The sequence below is a fragment of the Erythrolamprus reginae genome, unplaced genomic scaffold (genome assembly GCF_031021105.1).
Source record: "Erythrolamprus reginae isolate rEryReg1 unplaced genomic scaffold, rEryReg1.hap1 H_17, whole genome shotgun sequence".
Taxonomy (NCBI): Eukaryota; Metazoa; Chordata; class Lepidosauria; order Squamata; family Dipsadidae; genus Erythrolamprus; species Erythrolamprus reginae.
In genome coordinates, this window is record NW_027248470.1 from 77,240 (window position 1) to 98,001 (window position 20,762).

Genomic DNA, 20,762 nt, shown 5'->3' on the forward strand with positions numbered 1-20,762 from the left:
AGAAAAGCAGGCAAAGCACGGAAGATCGCTTAGCTCACGTTGGGGCTAAAAAACAGCTTTAAATGCACAGCTGATCCTCGGAGGGAACTCCAATGACTAAAGCAGGCAAAACGCAGAAGGTAAGAGAAGGCCGCAGCTATTCCAGGGCTATACATTTTAAGCACTGTGTGTGGAGTATTTAGAGGCTGAAAATGCTATATGCGGAGTCCAAAAACACAAGCCATTGTCGGTGGCAATCTCTGCAGCCAGGAAGAGGATGTGCAGAGGCCAAAGGGTAGGGGCCGGCAGGTGGACAGGGCTACATTAAGAGTTTAAGACGCACCCATATTTTCAGCCTCTTTTAGGAGGGGGAAAAGTGTGTCTTATACTGTGAAAAATACGGTAAGTGGAAAGAATGTGGAAATTCTATAAAGAAACGTATTCAGACTAAGCTTCTCGACTAAGAAACTCCTGAAGAACCCCCAAAATAGATTGTTCTCAGATTCAAAGAGAGCAAAACTAATGGGTCCAAAGACGGGCTACTCGAATGGTGGAAGGTCTTAAGCATAAAACATATCAGGAAAGACTTAATGAACTCAATCTATATAGTCTGGAGGACAGAGGGGAAAGAGGGCGACATGATCGAAACATTTAAATATGTTAAAGGGTTAAACAAGGTCCAGGAGGGAAGTGTTTTTAATAGGAAAGTGAACACAAGAACAAGGGAACACAATCTGAAGTTAGTTGGGAGAAAGATCAAAAGCAACGTGAGAAAATATTATTTTACTGAAAGAGTAGTAGATCCTTGGAAAAAAAACTTCCAGCAGACGTGGTAGATAAATCCACAGTAACTGAATTTAAACATGTCTGGGATAAACATATATCCATCGTAAGATAATATACAGAAAATAGTATAAGGGCAGACTAGATGGACCATGAGGTCTTTTTCTGCCGTCAGACTTCTATGTTTCTATGTTTCTATGTTTCTATGGGTAAGGCTTTACAAAGCTGCCTGGAAAAACTAGAAGCAGAGGAGAAAAGATGAACTCATACATTTTATTTGTTTATTAAACTTACATGCCATTCGTGTTACTATCTAGAGTGACTCAAATTTTGGCCCCTGTGACTCAAGCATTAATCCAGGCAGTCCCTCCAATACTTTCATGTACGAAGAATCCTGGATCAATTCACTGCAAGGTAGAAGTCACCGCAAAGTCCAACCCAAGAAACAGTCCTAGGAGTTTGTCCCTGAAAGGAAGCCGGTTTCACGCCCCTTTTTCTTACCTGATATTCGCTCCAATCGATGTTCAAAGGCTTGGTAAGGGAGATTGGGATACTTAAAGGAGCATCTACATAATCCTGCAAACAAATGAGAATACTCATTCATTCATTCATCCAGCGAGTGGTGTGACAAAAGCTAGGTTTGGAAAACATCAGAAACAGGGAAGTATACTTTGCTTACATAATTTGTATTACCCTTGCAATACAAAAATTATATATACCAGTCGGGGAAATCCAACTCTTTCAGTCAAGATCTATGCACATTTTACAGCAAAGATACTGCAACAAAACTTCCTTCAAAGTCCTTGGAATCTTAGTTCTGCCTTAGCATAGCGGAACGATGATGGGCTTGGTGTGTGCCAATGCCCATGTTCCTCAATGGCTAAGTTATCTTCCATTCCCCCCAAGGGTTCTTCTTGGCACCGATTGTTCTGGTCATCCAACAATATCTTGCATGCCTGCTGGTTTTGACCTGTGCTATGGTTCTTAACTTGCCAACATTGAGAGTGCCCACTTGTCTCCTTCATAGGCAAGGAGAAATCCTAATGGTACTTGTGGTTTCAAAAGACTTTCTCAATGGGAAATAATAATAATAATAATAATAATAATAATAATAATAATAATAATAATAATACAAGCGAGTACAACACAGCAAACGAGATCAATCCAGCATAGTGATCTCGTTTGCTGTATTGTACTGACATAATAATAATAATAATAATAATAATAATAATAATAATAATAATAGTAATAATAATAATAATAATAATTTATTAGACTTGTATGCCACCCCCTCTCCGGAGATTCGGGGCGGCTCACAACAACCACACAATATAAATACAAATCTAATAATTAAAACTATGGCTGAAAACCCATTATCTTAAAAAACAAGCAGTAATACACAATCAACACTCAATATTACAATCATACCCAAACATAACTTTTAATGGTCAGAAGGGGGGGGGGCATATGCTATAGATAGGCCTTAAGGCTCTTGCAAAAGACGGGGAGGGTGGGGGCGGTCCAAATCTCCAGAGGGAGCTGGTTCCAGAGGGCCGGGGTCGCCACAGAGAAGGCTCTTCCCCTAGGTCCCACCAGACGACACTGTCTGGTCAGTGGGACCTGGAGAAGGCCAACTCTGTGGGACCTGACCGGCCGTTGGGAATGGCCTGATTATGGTGGAGGAGAAGGAGCTAAGCTAACATCAGAGGTAGTATTCAGCCGGTTCGGACGGGTTCGGGTGAACTGGTAGTAGCAACCTGCCCTGGCACTATGCCATCCTGTTTAGACACAATTTGAATCCGTGCACAAGAGCAAAGCACAGGCAGGGTCTGTGAACATATGCGGAAGGCATGTGTGCGACCAAAGCGAGTGATCTCGCGCAAACTCACATTTGCGAACCAGTAGAAAAAATAAGTGAATACCACCCCTGGCTAATATCTACATGTCGCTGGCCCGGTCAGAGTTCTTGGCTGGTTGTTTGCTTCCAACAAGGCAAGGATGTTGATGATAAGCTGAGAAAAGCTGAAATATACATTCAAACAGCATTCGGGCCTGTCTGTTATGCTGCCTGGTCCGTACCTGCTTCCAGTTGAAAACCAGTCCCTCTGCTGCGTAATCGCGTTCCTTGTACTCCTTGAAAAATTCACAGCCTGTGCAAGAAGACAAAAAAAAAAGGAGAGGGATGGGGAGAAAGACAAAGCTTTTACGATTTATGTACGGTTTGATTGGGTTGTGTGAGCATTTTAATGACAAGGGTTTCTAATTGTTTTTTAAGTACAGTGATCCCCCGGTTATTGCGTCCCCAACCATTGCGAACAGGGTAATTTGCGAATTTTGAACCCGGAAGTCAAAATACCATCTACGCATGCGTGCCCTTTTTTCTATGGGCACGCATGCGTAGATGGTGCCCGGCAGATCAGCTGCTGGGCGGATTCCCTGGGTCTTCCCCCTCTTGCTGGCATCAGCGAGGAGTTTCCCCACCGCCCACGCAAACTCCTCGCTGCCGCTCGCCCGCCCTTCGCCCGCCCACGCCGTTCGCTCCCCCTCTTGCTGGCGGGAGGACGAGAAGCCCTCCCCAGCACCCGCTCGCCCGCCCTTCGCCCTGGCCGCTTCTTCCCAGCGGAGAAATTCCAGCCCCCACCTGGTCCCGCCCGATCCTCCTCCCTGAGGCAGCTCGCCCTCCCATGGCCGCTTCCTCCACCCTCCATCGCAAGCCCTCGCCACCGCAGCCAACGCGCGCTGCGATCTTCAAGCCCGGCTCCTTTCGGCCCAGCATCCCGGGCCAAGCAGCTGCCTTCCGTGACTGAGCCTGGCTCGCCCGGAAGATCATAGCGCGCGTTGGCTGCAGCGGCGAGGGAAGCCAAGCCGGCAGCAATGTCGCCGCCGCTGCAGCCAACGTGCGCTACGATCTTCCGGGCGAGCCAGGCTCAGTGACGGAAGGCAGCCGCTTGGCCCGGGATGCTGGGCCGAGAGGAGCCGGGCTTGATCCGCTGAGCCTGGCTGGCCCGGAAGATCGTAGCGCGCGTTGGCTGCAGCGGCGGCGACATTGCTGCCGGCTTGGCTTCCCTCGCCGCTGCAGCCAACGCGCGCTACGATCTTCCGGCCCAGCCAGGCTCAGCGGATCAAGCCCGGCTCCTCTCGGCCCAGCATCCCGGGCCAAGCGGCTGCCTTCCGTCACTGAGCCTGGCTCGCCCGGAAGATCGTAGCGCACGTTGGCTGCGCTGGCGAGGGAAGCCAAGCAGGCGCGCTGTTCTCCGCTGACTCCTAAAGCGGGGAAGTTCGCCAGGAGTCAGCGGAGAACGGCGCAACTGTTTTAAAACGATCGGAGCTTTCCAATGAGTCCCGAAGACAAACGGCAAACTTCCGCGTTTGTCTTCGGGACTCATTGGAAAGCCGCGCGGGTGTTTTAAAACATCCCCGCCGACATGGGGGGCTTGCTAGCACCCCCCCAAACCCGGGTTGGGGGTTCGGGGGGTGCTAGCGAGCCCCCCATGTTGGCGGCCGCGCTGCCCCCCAATCTTCGGCTCCTCGCTAGCGCTGCGGAAGTTAAAAACACCATCTGCACATGCGCAGATGGTGTTTTTACTTCTGCAGCGCTACTTCGCGAAAACCCGCTCGTTGCGGGGGGTCCTGGAATGGAACCCTCGCAACGAGCGGGGGATCACTGTATTGGATTTGTACACTTTATTATTGTTGTGAGCCGCTCTGAGTCTCCGGAAAGGGGCGGCATACAAATCTAATTTATTTTTATATTACAGTGTTCCCTCGATTTTCGCGGGGGTTACGTTCCAAGACCTCCCGCGAAAGTCGATTTTCCGCGAAGTAGCGGTGTGGAAGTAAAAACACCATTTTTGGCTATGGACAGCCCAAAACTACCCCCACGCACCCTTTTTCAAGGCAGCGCAAGGAGCCGGGCTTGAAATTAGGACAGGGAGCGACGAAAGTGCGGAGGCCGGCAAAGATTGCTTTGAATGTCGGCTGCCCCCGCCCCCCCAGCGCCTCCGGCCCCCTCGCCGCTACCACCCGCCCGCCCGATCCACCCCTCTCACTGGCTTTCTTCGGACACGGGTCCTCCTGCAGCAGCGCTGGCGGCTACGGCTTCTCATCCTCCTCATTCGGCCGGTAGCCGCTCTGAGCGCTTTGAGAATGCCTGCCTCGCCCCTCTCACAGTCCCTTAGCTGAGAGCACTTTCGTCCCAGCTATCAGCGAGGGGGCTGCAGGAGAGGTGGGGGCAGGCGTTCTCACAGAGAGGGAGAGGGAGAAAGAGAGAGAGAGCAAGAGGGGGGAGAGTGGAAGGTAGAGAGAGAGAGAAAAATGATAGAAAAAGGGAGAAAAAAGAGAAATGAGAAAATGATTGAAGTAGAAAGAGAGAGAGAAGTGACTCTTGGTGATGACGTATGACGTCATCGGGTGGGAAAAACCGTGGTATAGAAAAAAACCGTGGAGTATTTTTTAATTAATATTTTTTGAAAAACCGTGGTATAGCGTTTCGCGAAGTTTGAACCCACGAAAATCGAGGGATCACTGTATTATTATTATTATTATTATTATTATTATTATTATTATTATTGCCCTGAGTCTACGGAGAGGGACGGCATACAAATCTAATAAATAAATAAATAAATTATTATTATTACTATTACTATTACTATTATTATTATAAGGAAGGAATGTATGCTGCGGTAAAGAAGCTCCTCCTAAGGAATCAAAGATCGTTCAGAAAAACGGACTTCTGGTTTGCCCATTGTGCTGTTTTTCACACTCAGGGGCTTCAGGAAGCTTCTGGGCAAACCAGAAATCTGTTTTTCTGAACTTCCGGTTTGCCCGTTGGGTGGTTTTTCACACTCCGAGGCTTCAGGGAAGCTTCCTTGAGGCCTCCAGAGGAAGAAACGGCCTTCCCCAAGGCCGAAAATCAGACGGCTAGGGCACACATGCGCGCTGAAGCTCACATAGGGCAACGTCTCCCATGTCCCCCAATATGGCTCTGTGTGCCATTCCCATCACGGGAATAGGTGGACCTAGGAAGAAACGGATTTGGATTGGTTATTGAAACGGATGTCCAAGTGCCACCTCTATGTTGGTTGAGGCAGGCAGGGTTCCCTTGGGGACCACTTGTTGGGGGTCAAGGGAAAGGGAGGGTCTTGCCTTCTCTTTCTGCTCAAGATCCCCATGTACAATTGGTGGGCCACTGTGGGACACAGAATGCTGGACTCGATGGGCTTTGGCCTGATTCAGCATGGCTCTTCTTATGTTCTTATTACATAAAACACAAAAGTTTATAGAATTGTGCCACTCTGATTCTCAATGCAAAGACCCAGGTAGTGCCTAAATGGATTCAGAGAGAGAGAGAAAAAATGCCATTAAAAAAAAACACAACCCTCCAACCTAGTTACTTGGTAATTTCAAAACGATGCTTTGGAAGGAAACTTTATCCACGGCTTAATGTAACTTTAATTGGAATATTCCCTCTGTGGGCTCTCATCCATTAAAAGACAACGCGTGTTTATGTGCTCATTTCTCCCATGTGACGCCTCCCAAGGAACATCTCATAACGCAGAAGGACTTTTCAGGTCAGTATTTCTTAGCCAGAATTTCCTGGCAGGGCTCAGCTCCTCGGACTGGGATTCACTGCAGCAAGATCAGCTTTCGGGAAGAGCCAAGAGGAAAGGGGGAAACCCATTTTCAGCACTGCGCTGAGACGCTAAGCTAAATCCTCCGGTTGCATGTTATCCTTACCCGCTACACCGATTTTCAACCTCATTCATTTCTAATGAGATGTTGAACAGGCTTCCAAAATGCGACGGGGCGGAAAGGGCAAACTACACCCCACGTCGGAAATAAATATTGTTCAGACACAGCGATACATCTTATCTTTTGAAGGAAGAATCTTTCATTTGGGGGCAGAGCCTGTTAGAATATTCATGACTGAGAAAGTCATGTTAACAAGGTTAGTCAAAGAATAGGCACAGCAACTGAGTCAGCCGATGGGAGGTAACCACTTCTGAGTCTGTGCAGAGAATCGAAACTGAAAACTTAAGCTTAAGGCTGGGCATGGCTCCAGGTCTACTCGGCTCTCTGTCCACTCTGTGCTTGTCTGCTCTTCTAAAATGAAACTAACTCTCCTGCTTGTGTTTACTTGAAGAAATAATCTGCTACTGGGAAAGGCCTTTTTGCCCTCCGGAGGCTTCAGATAAGCTTCCCGGAAGCCCTGAAGTGCAAAAAAGGGCCAAATGGGCAAATCGGAACTTCGGAAAACAGATTTCCGGTTTGCCCGTTGTGCTGGGTTTTTTTAGGCTTCAGGAATAATAATAATAATAATAATAATAATAATAATAATAATAATAATAATAATAATAATAATAATAATAATAATAATAGTAATACAGTGATCCCTCCATTATCGCGAGGGTTCCGTTCCAGGACCCCTCGCGATAATCGATTTTTCGCGATGTAGGGTTCCGGAAGTAAAAACACCATCTGCGCATGCGCGATCTTTATTTTTTTTTTCATGGCCGCGCATGCGCAGATGGTGGAGGTGGAGAGCGACGAAAGTGCGGAAGCCGACAGATTGCTTTGAATGTCGGCTGCCCCCGCCCCCCCAGCACCCGTTCGCCCGCCGTTCGCCCGGCCACCCGCCGTTCGCTCGCTGCTCGCCCGGCCACCCGGGTTCGGGGGGGTGCTGGGAAGCCCCCCAGGCCGGCTGCGACCTTTTAAAACAGCCACGCCGCTTCCCAGATGAGTCCTAAAGCCAAACACGGAAGTTCGCCTTTGGCGTTTGGCTTCAGGACTCAGCTGGGAAGCGGCGCGGCTGTTTTAAAGGGTCGCAGCCGGCCAGGGGGGCTTCCCAGCACCCCCCCGAACCTGGGTTGGGGGTTCGGGGGGGCGCTGGGAAGCCCCCCAGGCCAGCTGCGACCTTTTAAAACAGCCGCGCCGCTTCCCAGCTGACTCCCGAAGCCAAACGCGGAAGTGGTTTTTTTTTAATTAATATTTTTTTAAAAATCGCGATATAGCGTTTCGCGAAGATCGAGATGGCATTATTTGCTGAAAAAATCGAGGGATCACTGTAGTAATAATAATAATTTATTAGATTTGTATGCCACTCCTCTCCGAGGACTCAGAGCGGCTCACAACAAACAATACAATATTCAAATCCAATATTAAAAACAATATCTAAAACCCTTATTAAGAACAATCATGCAATCCAAACAAACCATACATAAAGCAGAACACCCAAGGGGTATATCATTTTCCCCATGCCTGGTGACAAAGGTGGGTTTTCAGGAGTTTACGAAAGGCAAGGAGTGTGGGGGCAGACCTAATCTCTGGGGGGAGTTGATTCCAAAAGGCCGGGGCTGCCACAGCGAAGGCTCTTCCCCTGGGTCCCACCAGACGGCATTGCTTAGTCAATGGGACCCAGAGAAGGCCAACTCTGTGGGACCTAATCAGTTGCTGGGATTCGTGCAACAGAAGGTGTCCCGGAGGTATTCTGGTCCGACAGATTGCTTTGAATGTCGGCTGCCCCCGCCCCCCCAGCACCCGCTCGCCCGCCGTTCGCCCGGCCACCCGCCGTTCGCTCGCTGCTCGCCCGGCCACCCGGGTTCGGGGGGGTGCTGGGAAGCCCCCCAGGCCGGCTGCGACCTTTTAAAACAGCCACGCCGCTTCCCAGATGAGTCCTAAAGCCAAACACGGAAGTTCGCCTTTGGCGTTTGGCTTCAGGACTCAGCTGGGAAGCGGCGCGGCTGTTTTAAAGGGTCGCAGCCGGCCAGGGGGGCTTCCCAGCACCCCCCCGAACCTGGGTTGGGGGTTCGGGGGGGCGCTGGGAAGCCCCCCAGGCCAGCTGCGACCTTTTAAAACAGCCGCGCCGCTTCCCAGCTGACTCCCGAAGCCAAACTTGGAAGTGGTTTTTTTTTAATTAATATTTTTTTAAAAATCGCGATATAGCGTTTCGCGAAGATCGAGATGGCATTATTTGCTGAAAAAATCGAGGGATCACTGTAGTAATAATAATAATTTATTAGATTTGTATGCCACTCCTCTCCGAGGACTCAGAGCGGCTCACAACAAACAATACAATATTCAAATCCAATATTAAAAACAATATCTAAAACCCTTATTAAGAACAATCATGCAATCCAAACAAACCATACATAAAGCAGAACACCCAAGGGGTATATCATTTTCCCCATGCCTGGTGACAAAGGTGGGTTTTCAGGAGTTTACGAAAGGCAAGGAGTGTGGGGGCAGACCTAATCTCTGGGGGGAGTTGATTCCAAAAGGCCGGGGCTGCCACAGAGAAGGCTCTTCCCCTGGGTCCCACCAGACGGCATTGCTTAGTCAATGGGACCCAGAGAAGGCCAACTCTGTGGGACCTAATCAGTTGCTGGGATTCGTGCAACAGAAGGTGTCCCGGAGGTATTCTGGTCCGATGCCATGTAGGGCTTTATAAGTCATAACCAACACTTTGAATTGTGACCAGAAACTGATTGGCAGCCAGTGCAGGCTGCGGAATGTTGCCGAAACATGGGCAGATCAAGGGAAGCCCATGATTGCTCTCGCAGCCGCATTCTGCACGATCTGGAGTTTCCGAACACTTTTCAAAGGTAGCCCCCTGTAGAGAACATTGCAATAATTATTAATAATAATAATAATAATAATAATAATAATAATAATAATAATAATTTATTAGATTTGTATGCCGCCCCTCTACAAAGACTCGGGGCAACTAGATGGACCATGAGTAGTCGAACCTCGAGGTGATGAGGGCATGAGTGACTGGGAGCAGCTTCCCTGAAGGCTCCCAAGTGTGAAAAACAGCACAATGGGCAAACCGGAAATGTGTTTTTAATTTCATTTTTCATTTGCTTATGATCACTCATGTTCACATATAGTTTACTAATGCAATAAATATTTAAAAAACCTCTTACAGTAGCTAAACTCAACCTTTTTCTTAGTCCGGGTCAAATAGACCCGGGAACAGGGCAAGGGTATAGTCATTGAGCCAAGCAAAAACTAAACAACAACCCAAAAACACTCATAGAAAGAATCCCTCAAATGAGGCAAAGTCATACAATTTCAAGTTTCAGATATGCAGAGAAATTTATTTTACAGGGTCTCAAAGTTCAATATGGGTCAAATAGACCCATAACTGAACAGCGGGGTTAAACAATAAAGGTGAGACTAAAAGAACATTTTAAAAAAGGAACCTGAAATATAATTTAACCTGAACATTAAAAACTATATAGGTAGTCCTCAACTAACAGCAGTTTGCTTAGTGACTGTTCAAAGTTACAGCAGCTTATGATCGTTTTTCAGAGTTATGATTTTTGTAGTATCCTCATGATCATGTGATCAAAATTAAGATGCTTGGCTACCGGTTTATACTTATGAACGTGGCTGCGTACCCCCAAAGTCACAATCCCCTTTTGGGGCCTTCTGACAAGCAAAACTAATGGAGATGCCAGATTCACCTAACCACTGGCTTACTAACTCATCAACCAACCGTTCTTGATGGGGCAAGAACGGTTGTAAAATTAGAGCGAAACTCACTCAGGATGTCCAGGGGGAAAGCAGTTGAAATTCCATGATATTTCCCTGACATTTCCCTGTAACTTGCGATCAATTTAGTTAAGGCGTGGTCGTAGATGAGTGACCATCTTTGCTCACAGTCACTCATGCCCTTATCACCTCGAGGTTCGACTACAGTGATCCCTCGATCATCGCGAGGGTTCCGTTCCAGGACCCCTCGCGATGATCGATTTTTCGCGAAGTAGCGGTGCGGAAGTAAAAACACCATCTGCGCATGCGCAGATGGTGTTTTTACTTCCACCGCAGCAGCGAGGAGCCGAAGATTGGGTTTCCCCGCCGCCTCGCTGCTGCCGCTTGTCCGCGCAAGCGCCGCCTGCCCTTCGCCCGCCCACGCTGTTGCTGGGGCCGCTTCCCAGCTGGGAAGCGGCCCTGGGGTTTCCCGCGCGCGTGCCGCCCGCCCGCCCACGCCGTTGCTCGCGCCTTACCGGGGCAAGAGGGGGAAGACCCAGGGAAGCCTCTGCCCGGCGGGGAAACTTCACCATCTACGCATGCGTGGAAGGGCACGCATGCGCAGATGGTGGAGTTTACTTCCGGGTTGAAAACTCGCGATATAGCGTTTCGCAATAGGTGAGATCGCGAAACTCGAGGGATCACTGTACTGCAATGCTCTCTACAATAGGCTAACTTTGAAGAGTGTTTGGAAACTTCCGATTGTCCAAAATGCAGCTGCGCAAGTGGTTTTGGGCCTGCCAAGACATGCCCGTATCTCGTCATCATTCTGCGGACTGCATTGGCTACTGAGCTGTTTCCGGACACAATTCAAAGTGTTGGTTATGACCTATAAAGTCCTACATGGCATAGGACCAGACTACCTCCGAGACCGCCTTCTGCCACACGAATCCCAGCGACTGGTAAGGTCCCACAGAGCTGGTCTCCTTCGACCAAACAATGTCACACTGCCCCCACCCACCTCGCCTTCTGAAAGAGTTTAAAAACTCATCTTTGCCGCCCAACCTGGGGTTTTTAGACCTTCCCCCTGACCAATGAATGTTTTTAAGTGTGATTGTCGAATGAATGGTAATGGTAGTATTTTAAATTATAATTTTTTAAGAATTGTTTTAAATGTATTATTAAGTGGATTGCCTATTATTGTTCTGTTTTTTGTTCTGTGAGCTGCCCCGAGTCCCCGGAGAGGGGCGGCATACACATCCAATTAAATAAACAAATAAAATAAATACCAAACGGCTATGCCGTGGAGAAATATTGGTAGCTGAGGAAGCAAGTTGTTGCCACAGTTATGCTCATTTTTGCTTGACTCTGCCAGGCAGCGTGATCCAGGGTTTCTTTTTTTTTTTTGGCATGATTTTTACCCTGACTTTTAAACATTTTAATACAGTTTGGATTTCCCCCCTGATTTATTCTGGGTTTTTTTTCACGAATTCCTTGATTATTCCCTGATATTTTCCCAAACAGCCTATTTCCCTGATAATTCCCTGATTTCCCTGTTTTTCAGGTTTGTTGAACAGCCTTGTCACTTAACAGATGTCTCATTTAACAAGAGAGATTTTGGGGCTCAATTATGGTCGTAAGTCAAGGACTACCTGTACAGTACTTAGGCATCTCCTGGTCTTCCGCCTTGAGTCGCTGAAATATCCTCTATTCCCAATTTATCTAACAAGTACCAGAGTCAATTATTTGGCTGCTGCCCAAGTTGTAATATATTGCTCCAACCTACCTGGGTAGGGGATGGAAAGGAGAGTGAAGTCGGCATAGCGCTGTGCTTTATCCACTTTCTCAGAAGATGTCACACTGAAAGAGTCAAGGAAATGCACTAAGTGGGGTTGGAACTCTTTGGCAATATTTAGCAAAAGAGCATTAATATTATGGAGCCACTTCCCTACATCTACAAATTCTAGGTCTATTTTCTTTTAGACGTTTGTAAAGCTTAACTACTGTATTTTTCCTGAGTATAAGATGCACTGGCGTATAAGACGCACTTTAGTTTTTCAAGAGGAAAATGGGGTGGTGGGGGTGGGAACTGCCTACCAGGTATTCATCGCCTTGGTCTCTTCAGCCTTGAAAGACGGCGTTTAAGGGGTGACTTGATCGAAGTGTATAAAATCATGCATGGGATAGAAAAGGTGGATAGGGAAAAATCCTTTTCTCTATCACACAATACTAGGACAAGAGGGCACTCCCTAAAGCTCATAGGTAGGAAAGTGAGGACAAATAAAGGGAAATATTTCTTTACCCGGAGGGTCGTTGATTTATGGAGGGTCCTTGTTCTGGGGATCAGCAAGAGGGGAGGACATTGGAGAGGTTGGGAATGGTTTTAACAAGGTTTGTGAGTTTATTAGACGTGTTCTAGTTAAGTGTGTGCATTGCCTACTGCCTGTCTTTGTTAAAAGGGCATTACAGTTTTCCCTCGATTTCCACGGGGGATGCATTCCGAGACCGCCCGCGAAAGTCGAATTTCCGCGAAGTAGAGATGCGGAAGTAAATACACTATTTTGGGCTATGGACAGTATCACAAGCCTTCCCTTAACACTTTAAACCCCTAAATTGCAATTCCCCATTCCCTTAGCAACCATTTACTCACCATTATTACTGGTACTCACCATTGAATAAGACACTTAGTGATCCTGATATTTATAAACATAATTATTTACTAACAATAATTATTATTTTTGTTATTTATTTGCAAAAATTATTAGTTTGGCGATGACATATGACGTCATTGGGTGGGAAAAACCGTGGTATAGGGAAAAAACAGCAAAGTATTTTTTAATTAATATTTTTTGAAAAAACGTGGTATAGGCTATCCGCGAAGTTTGAACCCGCGAAAATCGAGGGAACACTGTATAAATAAACATTTATTATTATTATTATTATTATTATTATTATTATTATTATTATTATTTATGGTGAAGACAACTGGTAAAAAGGACTATGTACAGTACTTAGTAATGTTTGGATTGTTATTCTGACTTATTATGTTTATGACTTTAGACTGCTATTTCTCAAAGTAAAGTTTAATTCAAGTTAAGTATATCTGTGATATACTAAATGTTTCTGTGTGAGCACAACAAGGATTACTCTGCTCATACATTAGCCGAGGTCTTCTGGTCCACCCTTTTGCTCAAGCAGGGAAGCCCGATACCATTTCAGACAAATGATTGTCCCACCTCTTTGAATCTAGTTATCTCTGAGGCCGAAGCCTAGCTCTAAGTTGTGGGTGAAGGGATCAGACAAGAGATCGGACATTTATCTGAAAGGGTACAGGGTTTCCCTGCTTGAGGAGGGGGTTTATTTATTTATTTTTATTTATTTATTGTTAGAGTTGAAAGGGACCATGCAGGTCATCAAGTCCAACCCCCTGCCTGAGCAGGAAATCCTATAGCACCCCAGCCAAGTGGCAGTCCAATCTCCTCTTGAAAGTGTCCAGAGTTGGGCAATTCACAACCTCTCCAGGCCGGCTGTTCCACTGGTTGATCGCTCTGACCGTCAGGAAGTTCTTCCTTATTTCCAGGTTGAATCTCACCTTGGTCAGCTTCCAATCATTGTTTCTCGTCCGGCCCTCTGGTGCCCTGGAGAATAGAGTGACCCCCTCCTCTCTGTGGCAACCCCTCAAGTACCTGTAGACTGCTATCCTGTCCCCTCTGGCCCTCCTTTTCTCTAGGCTATCCATGCCCAGTTCCTGCAATCCCTTGGACTAGAAGACCTCCAAAATCCCTTCGAACTTTGTTATTCTGTTAGTATTCTTCCGCTGGAGGAAAAGGTGGCTCAACATTTCCCCAATGCGCCTGGAGTACATCATGCACAGGTGCTTACTTCAATCCAAACTTCACTTTTTTGTTCTCCACCATCAGGTCACAGATGTACGCAACTGACAGATACCGCAAGAGCTTGATGTCGTGGCCTCGGACTTTGTCAAAGAGTTGTGAATCTGCATTTCTGAAATGAAGACAAAAATTAAGCTTAGCATTCCGTTATGAGAGATCCAAAAGATTCTAGGAAGCCTTACAATGCCAGAAGTTTCAGTGCAGTGTTCCCTCGATTTCCACGGGAGATGCGTTCCGAGACCACCCGCAAAAGTTGAATTTCCGCGAAGTAGAGATGCGGAAGTAAATACACTATTTTTGGCTATGAACAGTATCACAAGCCTTCCCTTAACACTTTAAGCCCCTAAATTACCATTTCCCATTCCCTTAGCAACCATTTAGTTTATTACTCACCATGTTTCTTTATTAAAGTTTATTAAAAATATATTTATTAGAGGTGGACGAAAGTTTGGTGATGACATATGACATCATCGGGCAGGAAAAACCATGGTATAGGGGGAAAAACGCAAAGTATTTTTTAATTAATATTTTTGAAAAACCGTGGTATAGACTTTTCGCAAAGTTCGAACCTGCAAAAATCGAGGGAACACTGCAGTGTTCCCTCGATTTTCGCGGGGGTTGTGTTCCGAGACCGCCCGCAAAAGTCGAATTTCCGCGAAGTAGAGATGCGGAAGTAAATACACTATTTTTGGCTATGAACAGTATCACAAGCCTTCCCTTAACACTTTAAACCCCTAAACTGCAATTTCTCATTCCCTTAGCAACCATTTAGATTATTACTCACCATGTTTATTTATTAAAGTTTATTAAAAAAAAAAAATTATTAAAGGCGGACGAAAGTTTGGCGATGACGGATGACGTCATTGGGCGGGAAAAACCGTGGTATAGGGAAAAAAACAGCAAAGTATTTTTTAATTAATATTTTTGAAAAACCGTGGTATAGCCGTTTCGCGAATTTCGAACCCGCGAAAATCGAGGGACCACTGTATTTCATTCATTCAGATCTAGGATGTGTTAATTTAAGTGTTCCCTTTATTTGTTTGAGCAGTATATTTAAGTGATGTTAATTTTGGGATTTGAAGTTTACAAGTCTTGAAGTTGCCAAGGCTGGACATCCCTGATCTACAGAAAAGAATTTTAAGTGCTTAATCTACATTTATAATCTAACATAACAATACTTTATGGATTGCGCAAAACAGTTTATTCTTGACTCAGAAATATTAGTTCTTTTGAGACTTTAGTGCAATTTCAAATTTATCATTTTTTTTAAAAAGGTATCTGCGATAAACTACTTCGAGTGTGTTCAAGAATTTATTTTTGAAGTCAAAAATAAAATAGACATTAAATAAAATTCAAAACAATGCTGTAAGGCTTTCATCCTATGGTCTACAGAGTCTTGGCTCTACTTATCTCTCCTGATAGTCTCTAATCTTATTTATTTGTCACATTCTTTGAACTGCAAATCGCCCTCACAGAGGGAGGCCCAATAAAATACTTACGTAACTAATTATATAACTTATATAATGGGACAATGGCTATTGCTTCAACTACCAACTTCTGAAGTTCTAAGGATCTTTTTAATTGTTTTGCAGTGGCACAGCTGAGATTGAGGAGATATAACCATTAATTACTGCCCCTGCAATTGCAGGCCAGTGAAACAAACTTTTTGATGAGTGAGTTGAAGAGAGAAAGGGACGGAGGGAAAGGGGGAGGGAGAGAAGGAGGGAGAGAGACAGGGAGAGGCAGAGATAGAGAGTGGGAGAGAGATATGAGGAAATAAGTCAGAATCTGATATACAATATACATGCGAATCTCTGGGGGGAACTGATTCCAGAGAGCTGGTATACAAGTCCAATAGATAGATGGATGGATGGATGAGATAGGTAGATAGATAGATAGATAGATAGATAGATAAGGTGGATAGATAGATTGGATGGATGGATGGATGGATGGATGGATGGATGGATGGATACATACATAACACAAACAGACCTTAAAGCAGAGTCCTCTTCTGACAAGTCTTCTGTATCTGCCCAGGCATCATCTGAACCACCTATAGTCATAAAAAAGGCAGAGAAAAGCAAGTTAGCAGTCGCATCAATGCTTGCGCTGAATTATAGCAACCGTGGTTTGGGACTGAGAAAGTTACTTTTATGATTTAGTACCTTTTCCTAGATAGTTTCAGACTTCCCATCAGTTAAGCATGTTAAACAGTCTAATACCAGGACTTGCTATTGTGAATGAGTCAAGTGAGATCATAAGGGCAGTGTTTTTGAACCTTAGTGACTTTAAAAAGTCTGGACTTCAACTCCCAGAATCCCACAGCCAACATCACCAGCAAGGAAATTCTAGGAGTTGGAAGCCCAGACCTCTTAAAGTTGTTAAGGCTGAAAAACGCTGCCATACAGCAGGGGTCTCTAAACCTGGCAATGTTAAGGCTTGTGGACTTCAACTCCCAGAATTCCCCAGTCATCCACAAAGATGCCACGTTTAGAGACCCCCTGCCATAGAAGATTCTTATAGAGCCATCCCACGAAGCCAATGAAATGTGTTTTGTTTTGGATGCAAAAGATCACAAAGTTTCCCTTGTGGTGGCTAAATCTTGGAGTTGCTTCACAGGAACTTGGTTTTCATCTTGAACTAACCAGCAGTCATTTTTATTATTATTATTATTATTATTATTATTATTATTATTATTATTATTAATTAGATTTGTATGCCGACCCTCTCCTTTATATTTACATATAAGCACTGAGTGCCTATAAACAAACCTATGATTTGTTTTAACTTAATGCATGGACAACAGTAAACATTAAACCACATTTAAGAAACCCCAGGACCTGGATTTATACATAACGCTAACTCAAACCTATCAACCCATATTACTATTACTTGTTCCTTCCAAGCTTAAAAGAGCAACCTCTAATTTCCACAGATGCTCCATTTCTCTTGAAATAGCATTATCACCTGTAAAATTACGTCTCCCGCAAACCTCCTTTCCCTTACCTGAGAAAATGTAGTTGTATCCTGTTCGCCCATAAAGTTCTCCCCATCCTGCCAGTGTGGCTGATCGGCATATATGCTGGGGAGACAAAGACCAATAACAGTAAAAAGATACAGCAATGGATTCTATTCTCTTTCAGGCTTAATGTACTATCTCAAACTGGCAACAAAAATCAGAACACCAAATACGAACTGAGCAGATACAACCTCGTAGATGATCCTCACTCTGTCAAGGACCTAGGAGTACTCATCTCAAAAGATCTAAGTCCCAGAGGCCACTATAACAGCATTGCCAAAAAGACATTAAGAGTTGTTAACCTAATTTTGCAAAGCTTCTTCTTTAATAACATTGTACTAATAACCAGGGCATACAAAACCTTTGCCAGACCAATTCTAAAATATAACTCATCTGGTTGGAGTTCACACCATATAACGGACGTTAATAAAATTGAGCGAGTCCAGAGGTATTTCAGTAGAAGGGTATGCCATTCCTCAGCTCACAATAAAATACCTTATGCCATGAGACTTAAAATTTTGGACCTGGACAACCTAAAACTAGGCCGCCTATAGTCTGACCTAACTTTAGTACACAAAATCATCTGCTACAATGTCCTACCTGTCGATGACAACTTCAGCTTCAAGCACAATAATACACAAGCAAACCACAGATACAAACTTAAAGTAAACCGCTCCAAACTCAATTGCAGAAAATGTGACCTCAGCAACAGAATGGTCAATGCCTGGAATGCATTACCTGACACTGTTGTTACATCCTCAAGTCTCTAAAACTTCCTACTTACACTTGCTTTCTCATACATGCTTGACAAACTAAACTAAATCAACATGGTTTTGCTCTGGAGCCTTCTTGCTAGGTCAGTGGTTCTCAAACTGGGGGTCGGTCGAATGACTGTTTCAGAGGGGTCGCCTAAGTCCACGGGAAAAGATAAATTTCCCATGGTGTTAGGAACTAAAGCTTCTATTCTGGCGCCTTGGAACGTATTTTTACAATCTTACCAATCAGGCGTTTACAGTGGGGGTGTCCCTCTGACCTTCCTGCCAATCAGCGTAAAGCTCTGTTGGGAGAATTAGTGCTAAACCTATGGTCGGGGGCCATCACAACATGAGGAACTGTATTATTTTATTTATTTATTTATTCATTAGATTTGTATATCGCCCCTTTCCGTAGACTCGGGGCGGCTAACAACAGTACTAAACAGCATGTAACAAATCTAATGTTTAAAATAATTAAAAACCCTTATTTAAAACCAAACATACACACAAACATACCATGCATAAATTGTATAGGCCAGGGGTCCCCAAACTTTTTACACAGGGGGCCAGTTCACTGTCTCTTGGACTGTTGGAGGGCCGGACTATTAAAAAAACGTGTGAACAAATCCCTATGCACACTGCACATACATTATTTAAAGTAAAAAACAAAATGGGAACAAATACAATATTTAATATTTATTCTTCCTCTCTCTCTCTCTCCCTTTCTCTCTGTCCTTCTGTCTTTCTAGTTCTCTCTCTTTCTCTCTGTCCTCTCACTTTCTTTCTCTCTCTTCTCTCTTTCTCTCACTCACTCTCTTTGTATCTCTCCCTCTTTCTCTCTCCCTCTCTCTGTCTCCTCGTTTCTCTCTCTCTCCCTTTCTATCTCTCCTCTTCCTTTCTCTCTCCCTCTCTATCTTTCCCTCTTTCTCTCCCCCCTCTCTCTTTCTTCCTCTCTCTTCTCTTTCTCTCACTCACTCTCTTTCTCTCTCCCTCTTTCTCTCTACCTTTCTTTCTCTTTCTCTCTCTCCCTTTCTCTGTCCCTCTTTCTTTCTCTCTGTCCCTCTCTTTCTTTCTCTCTGTCCCTCTCTTTCTTTTTCTCTGTCCCTCTCTTTCTTTCTCTCTGTCCCTCTTTCTTTCTCTCTGTCCCTCTCTATCTTTCTCTCTGTCCCTCTTTCTTTCTCTCTGTCCCTCTCTTTCTTACTCTCTGTCCCTCTTTCTTTCTCTCTGTCTCTTTCTTTCTCTCTGTCCCTCTCTTTCTTTCTCTCTGTCCCTCTCTTTCTTTCTCTCTGTCCCTCTTTCTTTCTCTCTGTCCCTCTCTTTCTTTCTCTCTCTTATCTCTGTGTGGGGGGGAGGCGGCTGCTTGAAAACCCCTGACCTCCATCGCCTCCCCCCCACGGCACAAGGCGAGCACACCTCGCCGCTGACACAGGCGGCGGGGACTGCCCTGTCCCCCTGTCCCCCCTGCGCAAAACTACGCAGCCCCAGATCGCTCGCTTCTCCAGCCAGCAAAGCCGACTGCCCGGCTTTGCTGGCTGATGCAGGAAAGGAAAGCGTCACATTTAAAAAGCACGTCACTTTCTGGGACTCCGGCGCCGTGGTGGCCTTCAAGCGCGGCCCTTCGCGGCGCCCCACCACCCGTTCCTGCAGGAAGAGATCGGGCACTTTACCGGGAGGTGGAGGCGGCGTGGGGCCGGACGCTGGGTGCCGGGGAGGGTGAAGGAGTGGACGCGCCTCTCAGCTGCAGAGCCGAACGGGGGCAGAGATCAGCGGCGGAGTCCGGCGCTGGGGGCCTGGGGCCATGCGGGACCGCTCATCCAGGCCTGCCGGTCCACGCGCGCCTGGATGAGCGGTCCCGCATGGCCCCAGTGCCGGACTCCGCTGCTGATCTCCACCCCCGTTCCGCTCTGCAGCTGAGAGGCGCGTCCACTTCTTCGCCCTCCCCGGCACCCAGCGTCCGGCCCCACGCCGCCTCCACCTCCCGGTAAAGTGCCCGATCTCTTCCTGCTGCAGGAATGGGTGGTGGGGCGCCACGAAGGGCCGCGCTTGAAGGCCACCACGGCGCCGGAGTCCCAGAAAGTGGCGTGCTTTTTAAATGTGACGCTTTCCTTTCCTGCATCAGCCAGCAAAGCCTGGCAGTCGGCTTTGCTGGCTGGAGAAGCGAGCGATCTGGGGCTGCGTAGTTTTGCGCAGGGGGGACAGGGGGACAGGGCAGTCCCCGCCGCCTGTGTCAGCGGCGAGGTGTGCTCGCCTTTTGCCATGGGGGGGAGGCGATGGAGGTCAGGGGTTTTCAAGCAGCCACCTCCCCCCCCACACACAAACCTAGCCATGGTGCACTTAGCTGTGACTTTCAGTGGACAGTTTTTCAATTGCCAATCGCCTTTTCATGAATTTCGTGTCCACTCACCACGGAGGAGGAGGGGAGGAGGAGGTGGAGAGGCAAGGGGGCGGGGAGGAAAGCGGGCCTGCAATTGGCCAATTTCTTTCTCGTCTTTAGGGAGAGAAACTGTTGCTGCTCTTCCATAGGGCAGCAACAGTTTCTCTCCCTAAAGGCGACAAAGGAAGGGGCCAATTGCAGGCCCGCTTTCCTCCCCACCCCCTTGCCTCTCCACCTTCTCCTCGCTGAGCAGCTGACCGCGGTGAGTTGACAGGAGATTCGGGAGCTTATTTTATCAACCAGTAAAATCTCGTGAGCTGCCGCGGGCCGGTTAAAAGACCTCGTTGGGCCGCATCCGGCCCGCGGGCCGTAGTTTGGGGACCGCTGGTATAGGCCTAGGGGGAAAAGGGTAGTTCAGTTCCCCCAAGCCTGACGGCAGAGGTGGGTTTTAAGGAGCTTACGAAAGGCAAGGAGGGTGGAGGCAA

General features: G+C 46.5%; 1 protein-coding gene across 1 annotated transcript in view; it reads right to left on the reverse strand.

Annotated features, from left to right (window-relative positions):
* LOC139155361 (phosphatidylinositol-3,5-bisphosphate 3-phosphatase MTMR14-like) overlaps positions 1-20,762 on the reverse strand; it is an 81,480-nt gene that overhangs the window by 40,360 nt on the left and 20,358 nt on the right. Inside the window, exons 4-9 of the mRNA XM_070730494.1 lie at positions 17,136-17,211; positions 16,122-16,182; positions 14,119-14,241; positions 12,023-12,096; positions 2,842-2,912; positions 1,264-1,338 (exon numbers count right to left, since the gene is read on the reverse strand). Of these exons, the coding sequence (XP_070586595.1) occupies positions 1,264-1,338; positions 2,842-2,912; positions 12,023-12,096; positions 14,119-14,241; positions 16,122-16,182; positions 17,136-17,211 (480 nt within the window). The remainder of the gene's footprint in view (positions 1-1,263; positions 1,339-2,841; positions 2,913-12,022; positions 12,097-14,118; positions 14,242-16,121; positions 16,183-17,135; positions 17,212-20,762) is intronic.